Below are 15,996 nucleotides of genomic sequence, written 5' to 3'. Positions count from 1 at the left end.
CTGAGCCACCTGGGATGCCCCTATCACCACAATTTCAGTTTAGAACATTTTTCTCACTCTAGAAAGAGACCCTGTATTTACTAACACTCCCCATTCTTCTCCTGTCTCTCCCCTGGATAACCACTTATTACTTCCTGTCTCTATAGATCGCCTCTGTTCTTGACTTTTTTGCATTTTATTGATGTAGCATTATGTGATCTTTTGTGACTGTCTTCTTCCACTTAGCGTAGTATTTTCAAGGTTCACCTATGTTGTAGCATATATCAATACTTTATTCATTTTTTTAAAAAGATTTTATTTATTCATTCATGTGAGAGAGAGAGAGAGGCAGAGACACAGCCAGAGGGAGAAGCAGGCTCCACGCAGGGAGCCCGACTCGTGACTCTATCCCAGGACCCCAGGAACACGCCCCGGGCCGAAAGCAGGTGCTAAACCATTGAGCCACCCAGGGATCCCATACTTTATTCATTTTTATTGTCCAATAGTATTTCATTGTATGGATATACCACATTTTATCCATCCATTTAGTAGTTCATGGATATTTAGATTGCTTTTATTTTTGAGCTATTATGAATAATGCTGCTTGGATATGATATTCTTGTACAAGTTTTTATGTGGAAATATGTTTTAAGTTCTCTTGGGTTCATACAAGTGGAATTACTGGATCATATGATAACTCTGTGTTTAAATTTTTGAGAAACTGTCAAACTGTTTTCCAAAGTAGCTGTACCATATCATATTCCCACCAGCAGCGTACAAGGGTTCCGGGTGCTCAACATCTTTGCCAACTTATTATCTGACTTTTTGATTATAGCCATCCCAGTGGTTGTGAAGTGGTGTCTTTGTGGTTTTGATTTGTATTTCCTTGATGGCTAATGATGTTGAACATCATTTCATGAATTTATTGGCCATTTGTGTATCTTCTTTGGAGAAATGTCTATTCACATCCTTTGCCCATTTTAAAATTGGGTCATCTATTATTGAGTTGTAATAATTCTTTTTGTACTTTGAATACCAGTCTCTTGGGATTCCTGGGTGGCGCAGCGGTTTGGCGCCTGCCTTTGACCCAGGGCGCGATCCTGGAGACCCGGGATCGAATCCCACGTCGGGCTCCCGGTGCATGGAGCCTGCTTCTCCCTCTGCCTGTGTCTCTGCCTCTCTCTCTCTCACTGTGTGCCTATCATAAATAAATTAAAAAAATAAAAAAAAAATGTTTGAATACCAGTCTCTTATCAGATATATGGTTTGCAAATATGTTCTCCCATTCTTTGGGTTGTCATTTCACTTTTCCTAAATGGTATCATTTGCAGTACAAAAATTGTTAAATTTTAATTTAATTTAATTTAATTTAATTTAATGTAATTTTTTTCTTTTGCTGCTTATGCTTTTGGTGCCCTAAGAAACCATTGCCTAATCCAATGTCATGAAGATTTTCCCCTATGTTTTCTTCTAAGAGTTTATAGTTTCAGTTAAGTTTATGTCTTTGATCCATTTTGAGTTACTTTTTGTGTATGGTAGAAGAAAGGGTCCTACTTCACATTCTTTTGCATGTAGATAACTAGTTGTCTCAGCACCATTTGTTGAAAATACACATTTTTAAAAAGAGTTTATACCATCCTTTTATCCGAACCTTGAAATGAAAGCCTATAAAAAACACACCAGGGCAGCCCAGGTGGCTTGGCGGTTAGGCGCTCAGGGCGTGATCCTGGAGACCCGGGATCAAGTCCCACGTCGTCAGGCTCCTTGCATGGAGCCTGCTTCTCCCTCTGCCTGTGTCTCTGCCTCTCTGTGTGTGTGTCTCATGAATCAATGAATGAAATCTTAAAAAACAAACAAACAAAAACCATACACTGAGCAAGAGCAAAGACTTTGGAGAAGGGATTTAGCCTCTTTGGGTGTGGGGTGTTCTCCCCTCCCAAACCAATTCCCCAAAGTTGATATTCCCTGCCTGTTAATTCACCATTAGAAGTCTGATTCTGATTTAATTGGTTTGGGTTGAGGCCCTGGTATGAGCGTTCATTAAAAACTCTCCAGGTGATTCTAATGAAAACTAGTGAACTAAAGAGTTAATAGTCCTAAAGAGAACCAAACAGTCCAGGAGGCGCTGCCAGAGGGGGAGATAGGCTGAGGGCTTGCTGGTTGGTGGCACTGCGGGCCTGCTTTTCTCCACTGAGCTCCAAAGACTGTTGTCCTCTGCTCTACAGGGGGCAGCATCTCCTTACTAAAAAAAAAATAGAATTGTACCATGTCAGTGCTGTTTGGGGTTAGAAGTACTTTGGGATTGAAGTATGTGAGATAAAAGGACCTTTACATTTAAGAGAGAAAAAGACCAATAGAAGAGAGCATAAATCCCAAGTACTATTTTTCCTTCTGTAAATGAAGGAAAATACTGTTTTGTAAGAAACACTTTTTTAAAAAGAACTATTTAATTGCATTTTACAGATGTTACAAGTGAGTATTCTACTTTACCACTTTGATTTTTACCTTTTATTCTCAATGGCCACTGTGAAACAATTTTGCTCTGAAGTAACTATGAGAACAAGTTGAATTTTGAAATGAAAGATCTTAGGTCTTTTAAGTATATAGAAATACAAATAAAAGGCTCTTTATTGTCTAAAATCCTATTTGCAGAAAAGCATGAGGACTGCAACCTGCAAGGTCTGAAGAGTCCCAGAGCCATGGTTTTTGTGTTGCCTGGAATTCTTGCTCTGCCAGTAACAAAGCATATCAGCATGTTCCCCACAGTAAATCTGGCTTTCAGTGATTAGTTCCTCCCTCTATGTTGCTAAAAGGCATATCTTATGTAAATGCCCAAGAAATAAAATCAACAACACTCCATATTGCATTTCTTTTTATTCAAGTAAATTACCAGTAGCGGACCTCTTGTGATTGGTTTCAGCAGTCATTTTGGTTTCAGCAGTCATTTTGGACGGCACTAATGTTTCAGAATGCTATTAGGGATTTATTGTGCTCTAGACTAGTACTGCTCAAAGTGTGTGGCAACTGGTGCTGGTCCTTAAAACTGTTACTAGCTCACAATTAAGGAATGCTTAAAAAGCATTGGCCTGGGGCAGCCCGGGTGGCTCAAAGGTTTAGCGCCGCCTTCACCCTGGGGCGTGATCCTGGGGACCAGGCATCTAGTCCCACGTTGGGCTCCCTGCATAGAGCCTGCTTCTCCCTCTGCCTGTGTCTCTGCCTCTCTTTCTGTCTCTCATGAATAAATAAAATATTAAAAAAAAAAAAAAAAAAAAGCAAAACATCATTGGCCTGCAGTGGGTTGGGAAAAACAAAGTTGGTCCTGCTCCGTAGGTAGTCAGGAAGCACCTTTCTAAAGGAAGGAGCTTTGAGGAGGAAGTACTTGAAATAAACCATCCTCCTTTTTACATTTTATTTTCTTTCTCTCAGGGATTTTGTATTGGAAGACATGGATCTTGCTGCCAATGAGCTCAGCATTTATGACAAACTTTCAGAGACTGTTGATCTGGTGAGACAAACAGGCCATCAGTGTGGCATGTCAGAGAAGGCAATTGAAAAATTTATCCGACAGCTGCTGGAAAAGAATGAACCTCAGAGGGGGCCGCCCCAGTATCCTCTTCTGATAGCGATTTATAAGGTAAAAATGTGTTCCGATGTGGAGATACCTTACAGAGCACAAACTCTTCAACTTTCTCTCCCAAAACTGCTGTTGGCTATTCCACCACTGAACCTTCATTGTTCTGGGAATAAATAAATAAACAAATGCCTTTGTTACCATGTGTTTCTAGGAAACTTGACTATTTTGTTAAGTATCCTAGATGAAAGCTATGTATAGTTAGACTGTATTTGTGTGTAGTTTTTAATGGTGGACATAGCCCCAGGTCATATGATAGAAGCTTGGGGAGCCTTGCAATCCTCATAGTTCTCAAACTTTAAATGTTTTCAGAAGTGAATGTAAATAGCTTGTTTATGAAAATGGATTAGTTCCTAAGGCACATTGGAAATAATAGAAGAGGTCGGTTTTTTCCTTGGCATTAAAGTATTTTGTTTCTGGAGACAATCATTAATCCTTTCCCTGTCTTTCCTTATAGGTCCTTGTAACCCTGGGATTAATCTTGCTCACTGCCTACTTTGTGATTCAACCTTTCAGCCCATTACCACCTGAACCGGTGCTTTCTGGAGCTCACACCTGGCGCTCACTCATCCATCACATCCGGCTGATGTCCTTGCCCATTGCCAAGAAGTATATGCCAGAAAATAAGGGAGTTCCTCTGCATGGGGGTGATGAAGACAGACTCTTTCCAGGTAGAATGCTGCATTTTACTACTTATCAGCTTTCTTGACAGTATACAATGGGAAAGGAGTATCATGTATTGACATCTAATGAAAGACACTTTCCCTATCTTGTCTCATTTAATTCAGTCCCCACCAAAACTGTGGGATGGGTTTTATTATCCCTGTTTTGCAGATTGAGAAACTGAGGCTCAGAGAGATTAAGAAACTTGCCAGAAAAACACTTCTGGGGGAGCCATATTCAAACCCCCTGATTCCAAAGCACATGTGATAGAGAGGAGTGTTTTTGTTTATAGGAAGGATCTGAACCTGTCTTATTCATCCTTTTCTCCCCTGTGTACCCTCTCCGTAATAGATATATTTTTTTTTATTTTTATTTATTCATGATAGTCACACACAGAGAGAGAGAGGCAGAGGGAGAAGCAGGCTCCATGCACCGGGAGCCCGAAGCAGGCTCCATGCACGGGGAGCCCGACGTGGGATTCGATCCCGGGTCTCCAGGATCGCGCCCTGGGCCAAAGGCAGGCAGCCAAACCGCTGCGCCACCCAGGGATCCCCCGTAATAGACATTTTAATAAATAGCTCTTGATTTACTGAAAGCATCTGAGTCCAGTTTACTTTTAACCAGGTCCTCTAATAGTCCTTGCCTGTTGGACTAGGTTTTTGTCCCATTTTGTCATGGTCTTTTAGTTTAGTCTTTTCTCTGTTTCACAGTGTGCTTATTTAATACTCTGAAGTGTTCATTTTGGCCAATCAATTGGACTTAAGAGGCACTTAAACTTAGTAATGGTGCCATCAGTTGCAGCACAGGAATTTCTAGTCTGACACACCATTTGAGACTTTCCTTTTGAGAATAGCATAATATAAGACTTGAAATTTACTTTTTGAGAAAGAAGGGGGGATTTTATTATTTTGTTTGTGTTAATCTTATTGCCTATATGAAGGAATATGTAGATTAATTTCACAGATGGATTTCAGAACTTTTTGTGTAACTGTGTTCTGAAACCTTTAGGCTTAGGAAGTATGTTTCCTCTTCAGTGTTGTTTCCAGCAAAATTTCCTATTGGAAGTTACGCTTTATAATACCACTCTTTATTTTATTTATTTTTTTAAAGATTTTATTTATTTATTCATGAGAGACACAGAGAGAGAGAGAGAGAGGCAGAGACACAGGCAGAGGGAGAAGCAGGCTCCGCGCAGGGAGCCTGATGTGGTACTCGATCCCAGGACTCCAGGATCACACCCTGGGCTGAAGGCAGGCGCTAAACCGCTGAGCCACCCAGGGATCCCCCTATAATGCCACTCTTTAAGCCAAGATCTAGTCTGTCATAAAGATCACTTGGACTGAGTCTTCTTTGAAAGCTATTTTTGTATACTCGAGGGAGGAAATTATGGAAAGATATCCAAAATTATACTAAAATCAGAGGGAAGGAACATAAGACAAAAAGCCTCGTGAGGTTTTTTTTTTCCTTAATTAGCTCATATATAGAAAGTTTTTAATTCCAGGTATAAATTAGGGTTGTTTTTCAAATGTCATCCAAAAAAAAAAAAAAAAAGGCATCAACAAAGCTTAAAAAAAAAAAGATGTTTCCAACACCCTTATCAGGAAGGTCCAGAGCACGTGAGGGAAAGATCCAGAGAAACTTGTCAGGCCAGTCTATGGTGCTTCCTCACATGCATCAGCCTCCTTTCTAGTCTTCCTCTCACTGCCTCCCTCAAGGTATCTTCTGCTCTTTGGCACACAGAGATGAAGTCAGCGGTGTTTAGCACCAAGCTGATGGTAGTTACTTTCTTTTCTCCCCATCCTATAAGGGAAATTTCCACAGGCTATTGAATTAAGAAGTGAGAGTTGTTGGACCATGATTCCTTATTCTCTAAATCAGAGTCTAATAATTCAAGAAACCTTAGCGTCTCATCAGCAAGCCTAACTGTTGGGTCTACTCCAAATGAATATTTTGCCTTGCAGATGGAAATAAAATGACTCCTTGAAGCTCAGTTGTAAAGAGAAAGCATTGGAAGGGTGTGGTTTTAGCTCTAATGTTGTTGACTCTATTAAAAGTGCTGCTTTTACTTGTAAATGTGGATATTGATGCACCATATTTTCCTGCGTATAATCATTCTGGGAAGCTGTGGCCACGTAAAACTAATAGTATTTTGCATATAATTTGGGAGGAAACTAAAGAATGCATATATTATAAGGAGTAAATAGAAACATATTGGGGAGAATTAGGTACAAGAAATAGGAACTGGGCCTGCAAGAGGGCTAGAAAAGGAAAAAAATAAAGTTATTATTCCTAATGTCTTGGTACCAAAAAACAACTGCCTTTTATTCAAGATTGCTTAGTGATAACTTTGAAATAAATGTAGAGAGAATGGCATGACAGATCCAGCACCCTGAAGGAAGGCCCCCAAGCATATTATTTCCTACAGGCTGGCTTGTCTGTGTAACCTGTCATCTGTCCGTCTGTCCATCCCCCCCACCCCCTGGTCATCTGACACTTTTTGCAGTGGCCTTTTGAGAATGATGGAGGGCAATGCAGTGCTGATGTACCCGAGGCACCCCCACCAATGGTACTAGCTTTCCTCCTGACCTCTGGTACTTTTTCCTCTTGACTCCACCTGGGGAACTAAAGGCAACAGAAGTAAGGTTCTTTTTCTCGGTTCCAGCCTTGGATAGGAAACCCTGCTTCTGAATCCTCTTGATGCGAAAAATGAAGTGACTCTGTAGTGACTCATGTCATCCTCCCACTCTGTAGCAGAAAATAAATAAGCTGACACTTACTTAGTATTGACCGATGCCAGACCTTGTTCAAAGGGTTTTCCATATGTTGCCTCATTTAATCTTTACAATATCCCTGTGAAGTAAGTTCTGGTTTTATGCCCGTTTTAAGGATGGAGACACCGAAGTACAGTGACATTAGGTCACTTGCCCAAAGTCCCAAGGCTAGTAAGTCGTGAAACCATGATTTGGCATCCTATCCTCAGAGTCTGAGCTCTTAGCTTCTGCTGGGGGTAGTGTGTAGCTACACAGTATACCTGAAGAATCTAGCTTTAAGTTTTATTTGGGGGGGGGGGAAACGGTTGATTTTGGGGGGAAAAAAGGTTGATTTGGGAGTTCTGCACTCTGTCTCAGCTCACCAGAAGCTTTATTTCAGCTCCCTAGTGCCTGGAACAAGGTTTTGTGGCTGATACTACAGATCCAAAGATAAGCTAAGCTCTTGGCTCTTTAGAATTTTCCCAATCTAGTCTTTTCCTAGGCATTCAACCCAGCTCATCTTCCCAGTCTGCACCCTTATGGGTAATATTTGACTTGTTGTTTGAAACCTTTATCTTATTAACTCATAGTTTTCCCTTCTCAGTCAAATTCTCAGTTCTTGTTTTACCCCCCTCTGGCTCATATTTTTATATCCACTTTGATCTTACCAGCCATCCTCTTGATTTTTCACCCTACCATGGAATCGCTGAGTCTTAGAGCTAAAAAGGAACTTTAGCATGGATCTAGTGCATAACCCCATTTTGTAAAGAGCAAATGGAGGACAGGAGAGGGGAGGTAACTTGCTTACCCAACTCAAAATACCAAACTGGTACTTGAACCTTTGTTTCTTAACTCTAGTATTCTTTCCATCATGCCATACTGCCTGCTGTCTCACCCTCAGCCAAGCCAGGCTCCTGCATGTTCGGCCCAAATTATTTTGTTTACTTCAGGCATCTGTAATTTTTTTTGAAAAAGATTTTATTTTTAAGTAATATCTACATCTAACATGGGGCTCAAACCCATAACTCTGAGATAAGGAGTCACATGCTCTGCCGACTGGGCCAGCCAGGCACCCCTAGGCATCTATAATTTTTAATTATGACACCCATTTATACTGAGGAGACCTCATATACAGTGAGAAAGTGTATCTCTGTATCTGAACTGCATTGGAACTTCATGCATCCATGAACGTAGATCTTGTAGTATGAAGGAGTTGTGAGAATAGCAGATCATTCATGGACTTAGAACTAAGGACCTAATCAGAGTCTAGGCCAGTGCCTGAAGATGAAAAGTCAGACCTCAGGGAATATCCTATTCGTTTATTTGCAAATAAAATTTGAGGGGATAATAGCAACTGTGTCAAGCACCTACTGTATATCAGCGGCCATGTATTTTCTCAGTTGTCACAACAATCACAGAGTAGTTAACCATTGTTTCAAAGATGAAGAGACTGATGTGCCAGAGGATTGACCAAAGTCTCACAATTAGAGACCATTTTTTAAAAACAGAAATATAGTTGACACATGATAATTATGTTAGTTTCAGGTGTACAACACAGTGACTGAACAAGTCTGTATGTTATGTTGTGGTCACCACAAGGGTAGCTATCATCTGTCCCCATACTGTGCCGTTACATTACCATTGACTGGATTCCCTAAGCTGTGCCTTTCATCCCCGTGACTCATTCACTCCATAACTGGGAGTCTGTGTCTCCCAGTCTCCTTCACCCATTTTGCCTGTCCCCCCTCACTCCTCTTTCCTCTAGCAACCATCAGTTTGTTCTCTGTATTTATGGGTCTGTTGCTACTTTTTTTGTTTTTTTTTTAGATTCCACATGTAAGTGAAATCTTAGAGTATTTGTCTTTGCCTGACTTAATACTTCACTTAGCATAATTTACTCTCTAGGTTCATCTGTGTTGTCACAAATGGCAAGTTCTCATCCTTTTTATGATTGAGTAATATTCCTGTGTGTGTGTAATATGTGGGATTTCACTTCTCTGTCACACCTTTTTATTTATTTATTTATTTATTTATTTATTTATTTATTTTTTAATTTATTTACGATAGTCACAGAGAGAGAGAGAGGCAGAGGAAGAAGCAGGCTCCATGTACCAGGGAGCCCGACGTGGGATTCGATCCCGGGTCTCCAGGATCGCGCCCTGGGCCAAAGGCAGGCGCCAAACCGCTGCGCCACCCAGGGATCCCTGTCACACCTTTTTAAAATATAAAACAGCTAGTTTAAAGTTATTTGAAATAAAGAAACCTTAGACATTGAAAGTTGGGTGATGACCATCCCAACTTCTGCAGGCCTATCTGTCTGGTGCTACTCAAAGAGGGAATAGGTAGAAAGAGAGGACTAGAAAGAAGAGATACAGCATGTAAGGTGGCTGAAGAAGACCTGTGTACAGGAATGACATGGGATGGTCTGCTATGTGCTGTTGGCTATTTTCCAGGGAGAGATTTTGCTCACTTTGCAGTGTGATGGTTCCAGCCAGATGTATAGAGAATGCATCAGATGAAGCCTTTTCAGATAGATGGAGGCCAGATTGGGAGTGTGGGTACTTTTCCTTTTGCTGTTGGGGATTTTACGGGAAAGAGAAAAAGGAGCCCCAACCGTACACCCCCACATATACCCAGACAATTTATTACCTGGCCATTCCCCAATCCCTTCCCACAAAAATACAAGCACATTCTTTATCTACCTTGGTGATCTCAAGGCTGTAGAGAGATCAAAAGTAGCTCTTCCCCGTGAAGTTTGGCTTCCCTAATTCAGATGGATGGCATAAGCTACCCCCTTCCAGTGATCCTTTTTCCTCATCACTTCCCCTTTTCCTTTGCTGGCTACCAGCTTGGCCAGTGTCTCTGCTCCTGTCAGGTACCACTTCAGAGGCCTTCCCTTCTTCTAAGATGACTGAACTCTACATTTTGTAGTTGATATCCTCAGCTTAAGTTTTCATGGTCTTCAAAGAAATTTTTATTTGGAGAATACATGGGACACAAACAAAGACAATGAAGAGGTATAAGATTTTTATTGTTTTTTTTTTAAGATTTTTTATTATTTGAGAGAGAGCAAGAGTGAGAGAGATCAGAGGGGAAGCAGCAGACTCCCCACTGAGCAGAAAGCCTGATGCAGGGTTTGATCCCAGGACTGGGATCATGACCTGAGCTAAAGGCAGATGCTTAACCCACTGAGCCATCCAGGCACCCCTAAGATTTTTATTTTTAAAAATATACTTTTAATAAGGAAATTCCTCTTGATCCCTCTAATTCCTTTATGTAGCTAACTGCTGGTAATAATTTGATATACATACTCCTGAATTTTTCCATGGCTATATAGATAAGTATACTTAACATATATAAATGTAAGATATTTTGGTACATGCAACATAGGAAAAGCACTTATGTTCATACTTCCAGTGAGTACCACAGGTTGGATGGCTTAATACAACAGAAATTCTTCTCTCACACTTCTGTTAAGCGTGAAGTCCAAAATCAAGATGTTAGTAAGGCTATACTCCCTCTAGGGAGGATTCTTTTTTGCCTCTTCCAGCTATTGGTGGTTGCCAGTAATCTGTGGTGTTCCCTAGCTGTGGTAACATAACCCCATCTCTGTGTCCATCTTTATGTGGCCTTTTTTCCTCTGTGTGTCTTTGTGTGTCCTCTCATCTTTTTATAGGGATACCATTTAAATTAGATTTACTTCAGGATGACTTCATCTTAATTAGTTACATCTGCAAAGATCCTATTTCCAATTGTGGTCACATTCTGACATTCCAGAAGGACTTGAATTTTGGGAGATCTATTCAATGCAATATATACACTTTTCAGGATTTTATATTCTATTCGTGAATATCCCATAATTTAAGTTTCTAGAGAGGTTTTTTTTTGTCCTTTTTTTTTCTATTATAAAAAAAATGCACCTGGGACATTCATATATATAATTTTTATATACTTGTACTATTATTTCTGTAAGAAATTCTTAGAACAACTGGGCCAGGGATCCCTGGGTGGCGCAGCGGTTTGGCGCCTGCCTTTGGCCCAGGGCGCGATCCTGGAGACACGGGATCGAATCCCACGTCGGGCTTCTGGTGCATGGAGCCTGCTTCTCCCTCTGCCTGTGTCTCTGCCTCTCTCTCTCTCTCTCTCTCTCTCTGTGACTATCATAAATAAATAAAAAAATTTCAAAAAAATAAAAAAAATTATTAAAAAAAAAGAACAACTGTGCCAAAGGGCATGCACATTTTATTTATTTATTTAATTTTTTTGCACATTTTAGATTTTAATAAATACTACCCTAAATTGTCTTCATAAACTTATACTAATGTGTACTTTCATTAACAGCATATGTGCACTGGATATTGGCATTGTTTTGCCAGTTAGAAAACTAAAGAATGATATCTTATTTTAAGTTGCATTTCTTTGATTATTCTGGAGTTGGGTGTCTTTTTCATGTGTTTTATAAGCCATTTATATTTGTTTTTCTGTGAATTACTTATATCTTTTGCCCTTTTAATATTTTTTATTAAATAGGAGCTCTGGGGCACCTGGGTGGCTCAGTCAGTTAAGTGTCGGCCTTCAGCATGGATCGTGATCCAAGAGTCCTGTAATGGAGCCCTACATTGGGCCCCCTGCTCAGCAGGGAGTCTCTTTTTACTTCTGCTTCCCTCCTCTGCTCCGGCTCTCTTATTGTCTCTCAAATAAATAAATAAAATATTTAAATAAATAGTTCATTATACATTAGAGATGTTCTTTGCCTCATCTGCAAATATTGGCTCAATCTGCCCATTTTTTCTTCGTGGCATCTTGTTAGTGTCTTGCTTAGGAAGCCTTTATTTCTCCCAAAATTATAAGAATCATCTCATACTTCGCTCTATTTTTAAAAATTTGTTTTATCCATTTAAATCTTTATCTAGAATTTATTTCAGTGTATAGTGAAAAGGATCAAACTTTATTTTCTTCCAAATAGGTGGCTACTTGTCCCAACATCATTTACTGTATCTGTACTTTTTCCACTGAATTAAAATTGACCTTTATTACAAATTAAATATTCTCGTGTGTGTGTGTGTGTGTGTGTACTGGATATGTTTTGTTTTGTTTTTAAAGATTTTATTTATTCATGAGAGACAGAGAGAGAGGCAGAGACACAGGCAGAGGGAGAAGCAGGCTACATGCAGAGAGCTGGATGTGGGACTTGATCCGGGGACTCAGGATCATGCCCTGGGCCAAAGGCAGATGCTAAATCATTGAGCCACCCAGGGACCCCTATACTGGATTTGTTAACTGCATTCTTCATTTTTTTTTTTTTAAGATTTTATTTATTCATTCGTGAGAGAGAGAGAGAGAGAGGCAGAGACACAGGCAGAGGGAGAAGCAGGCTCCATGCAGGGAGCCCGATGTGGGACTCGATCCCAGGTCTCCAGGATCACGCCCTGGGCTGAAGGCAGGCACTCAACCGCTGAGCCACCCAGGGATCCCATCTTCATTTGGTTTTATTAAACTTTTTGTCTGTTACTTTATTAGAACATAGTTCTCATTATTTGCTATGGTTATGTTATATAAAGTCCCTGCCAACTTTTTGTCTGTTGCTTTATAAAATAATACAGTTGATTCTCATTATTTTCTGTAGTTATGTTCTGTAAAGTCCTGGCAAACAGTGAATTAGTGCATATTGACTTATTGCCCTTAGGGGAAATCAGAGTTAGGTTCCTGAGAATGTCTAGGTACATTTTCATCAATTGATGAATACTTGACTTTTGTTTTATGTATGTTTTTGTTTAAAGATACTTTATTTAATATAGATTGTTGGCTCATTAACATAGAGTTCACGGTCAACAGCACTATAACTCATGCCTAAAAAAAGCTTATCTAACAGGTGTATTTTCTCTGTAAGGCACATCACATAGCTTGCTTACACTTGGGAATGCTAGAGAGTACTTTCATTTGCACTATGCTCAGAGGCCCCTTTTTAATTAACAAACTACTTGTTGAGCAGTTTTGGGTTCACAGCAAAATTAAGCAGAAAGTACCGGGAGTTCCCATATGCCAGTATCCTCACAAATGATAGCCTCCTTGGGAACCATTCTAAACAGCAAAATCATAATAAAAATGCAAAGAATGTAACAGCACATAGCAAAAAGGACACTTGTTTACAGTTTGAGAGTTGCAATGAAAACCCACTTCAGCTAACCCACCTCAGCTAAGATTTGCCGCCCTGCATGGCTGGGGATGCCTGCAAAAGCACCACAAGAATTGATTGGGATTACAAATAAATTTCAGGGAATAGACAAATTCACAGATCGAAATCTGTAAATAGTGAAGTTTGCCTACACTCTTTTAATTACAGTGGCTTTATAGAATGCTGTTTTTACATCTAGAAGAGCAAATTCCTTGTTATTTTTTTCTTTTCCAAGAATTTATTTTCTTAAAGTTCAATAGTAGAAAGAGAAATAACCCAATTAAAAATGGGCAAAAGATTTGAATAGACATTTCTCCAAAAAGGATATGCAGATAATGGGAATGTAAAATAGTACAGCTGCTTTGGAAAACAGTTTGGCAGTTCCTCAGAAAATTAAACAGAGTTACCAAATGACCTAGTCATTCCACTCCTAGGTATGTACACAGAAGAATTGAAAACACATGTCCACAAAAACTTGCATGCAAATATTCACAGGAGTGTTGTCCATAGTAGCCCCAGGGTAAAAATGTAGTTTATCCATGTAATGGAATATTACTTGGCAATAGAAAGAAAAGGGCAACCAGTATGCATCGTAGGATGGATGAACCTTGGAAACAGGCTGAACGAAAGAAGCCAGACACAAATGACCATATATTGCACGATTCCATTTATTTGAAATACCAGAATAGGCAAATCCTTGGGGACTAAAAGATTAATGGTTGCTTAGGGCTGGCGGGAGAGGGGTTAGAATGGGAAAAGTGTCTTAATAGGTATAGGATATCTTTTTTTCTTTTTTTTTTTTTTAATTCTTGAGAGACATAGGGAGAGAGGAAGAGACATAGGCAGAGAGAGAAGCAGGTTCCATGCAGGGAGCCCAATGTGGGACTCCATCCTGGGACTTAAGGATCACACCCTGGGCTGAAGGCAGGTGCTCAACTGCTGAGCCACCCAGGCATCCTGGTATAGGATATCTTTTTAAGGTGATGAAAATGTTTTAATATTATGTAATGGTTTTAATATTAGGTAATAGTGATAGTTATTACAGTTCTGTGGATATACTAAAAGCCACTAAATTATACAGTTTTTTTTTTAAACTTTATTCATTTGAGAGAAAGAGAGAGCATGAGGAGGGGAGAAGGGCAGAGGGAGAGGGAGAAGCGGGCTCCCCACTGAGCTGGGAGCCTGACGCGGGACTCCATCCCAGGACCCTAGCTGAAGGCAGATGCTTAACCAACTGAGGCGCCCCTATATGGTTTATGTTGTTTTTTTTAAGATTTGTTTATTTGAAAGTGTGAGCAGGGGGAGGGGCAGAGGGAGAATCTCAAGCATACCCCCCACTGAGTGCAGAGCACAACTCTAGGGCTCAGTCTCAGGACCCTGAGATCATGACCTGAGCTAAAGCCAAGAGTTGGCCTCTTAACTGACTGAGCCACTCAGGTGCCGCTGAATTGTGTACTTTAAGTGAATTAATTTTATGGTCTGGGAATTAAATCTCAATAAAACTGGGGGTTTTTTTGTTTGTTTTTTCAAAGATTTTATTTATTCACGAGAGAAGCAGAGACACAGGCAGAGGGAGAAGCAGGCTCCATGCGGGGAGGGGAGCCCGACATGGGACTTGATCCTGGGTCTCCAGGATCACACCCTGGGCCAAAGGCAGGCACTAAACCACTGAGCCCCCCAGGCTGCCCCTAAAACTGTTTTTTTTTTTTTTTAAATTATTTATTATTCCTGAGAGACACAAAGAGAGGCAGAGACCACATGGAGAAGCAGGCTCCATGCAGGACCTGATCCCAGGACTCCATGATCACGCCCTGAACCAAAGGCAGGCACTCAACCACTGAGCCGCCCAGGCGTCCCTAAATCTGTTTTTTTAAAATGTTTTACCTATAGAGAGAAAGCAAAATAATGCCCTTTCCCTCCTGCCTGCCCTCTTCATGCCCAGCATGGAGAGAGGCTTGAGCCATCCAGTGACCTATGAGTAGTCAGGGGTGAGGGTCCTCAGGTCTGCCATCTGCCCAGGGTCTAATACGTGGGCTCTTACTGTACTCTCTAATGGTATCTGTCCCCAAGGGGGGGTGTCCTCAATAGCTCTGAAGCAGGGACCATACTTTGTAAGTCATTTGTATTACCAAGGATGCCTTCTGTCCCTGAAATTATTTCTGGAGTTAATTTGGGCAGGGGATGGATTGTTGCATTGCTGTTCTCACACATTTACTTTTCTAGATGAACTTCAGAATGAGATTATCACAGCCCCAACCCTCCACCCAACCTTGACCAGTAAGAAACTCTGATGGGAGGCTATCCAAGTTCTACTAAATATATATTTGGGGAAACTTGGCCTCTCTATAATACCTAGTCTTCCTGCCCAGGATCATGGTATGATATGTTTATTTATTCAGGTCTTATTTTATGTCCTCCAGTCAAATTCTATAGTTTTACCTTTCCTGTGAAACTGATTACTAGTTAGGAATGAGGCCATTTTCCTTTTCAGTTTTGAAATGACTGTGGTGAGGAGAGAAAGAAGTAATTGATGTTTGTGTGTCTAGATGTGTATATCTCACATTCTGACACCTTATTGAATCATCTTTGTAGTACTCTAGTCTTTCTTTTTCTTTCCTGATCTTTCTTTTCCAGAGTTTTCTTCCTCCACCTGCTTTTCAGGGCATTTCTACCTAGAAATCCCAAGAGTGTCTGAAAAGCTCAGAATGAAACTGAAATTAAATAAATAAGTCATAGTTAAAATAATCTCTCCATGCTCTTAGGTTCAGAACCACATGCTGCCAGCCCTTGAAGCACCT

The 15,996-nt window shown here is 40.4% G+C and overlaps 1 protein-coding gene across 13 annotated transcripts in view; it reads left to right on the top strand.

The window, feature by feature from the left end:
* C7H6orf89 (chromosome 7 C6orf89 homolog) overlaps positions 1-15,996 on the top strand; it is a 65,392-nt gene that overhangs the window by 9,174 nt on the left and 40,222 nt on the right. For 12 of the 13 annotated variants that reach the window (XR_012034350.1, XR_012034358.1, XR_012034355.1 and 9 more), the window contains 2 exons: positions 3,406-3,613; positions 4,068-4,281. Coding sequence is in view for 6 of the 13 variants with exons in the window: in XM_072833226.1 (XP_072689327.1) it covers positions 3,406-3,613; positions 4,068-4,281 (422 nt within the window). In the remaining 7 variants the exon portion in view is untranslated. The remainder of the gene's footprint in view (positions 1-3,405; positions 3,614-4,067; positions 4,282-15,996) is intronic. The other variant, XM_072833231.1, reaches the window with a different exon arrangement.

Source organism: Canis lupus, chromosome 7 (genome assembly GCF_048164855.1).
Source record: "Canis lupus baileyi chromosome 7, mCanLup2.hap1, whole genome shotgun sequence".
Lineage (NCBI taxonomy): Eukaryota > Metazoa > Chordata > Mammalia > Carnivora > Canidae > Canis > Canis lupus.
Note: the sequence above shows the minus strand (reverse complement) of the source record. Positions and strands in the feature narration are given on the sequence as shown.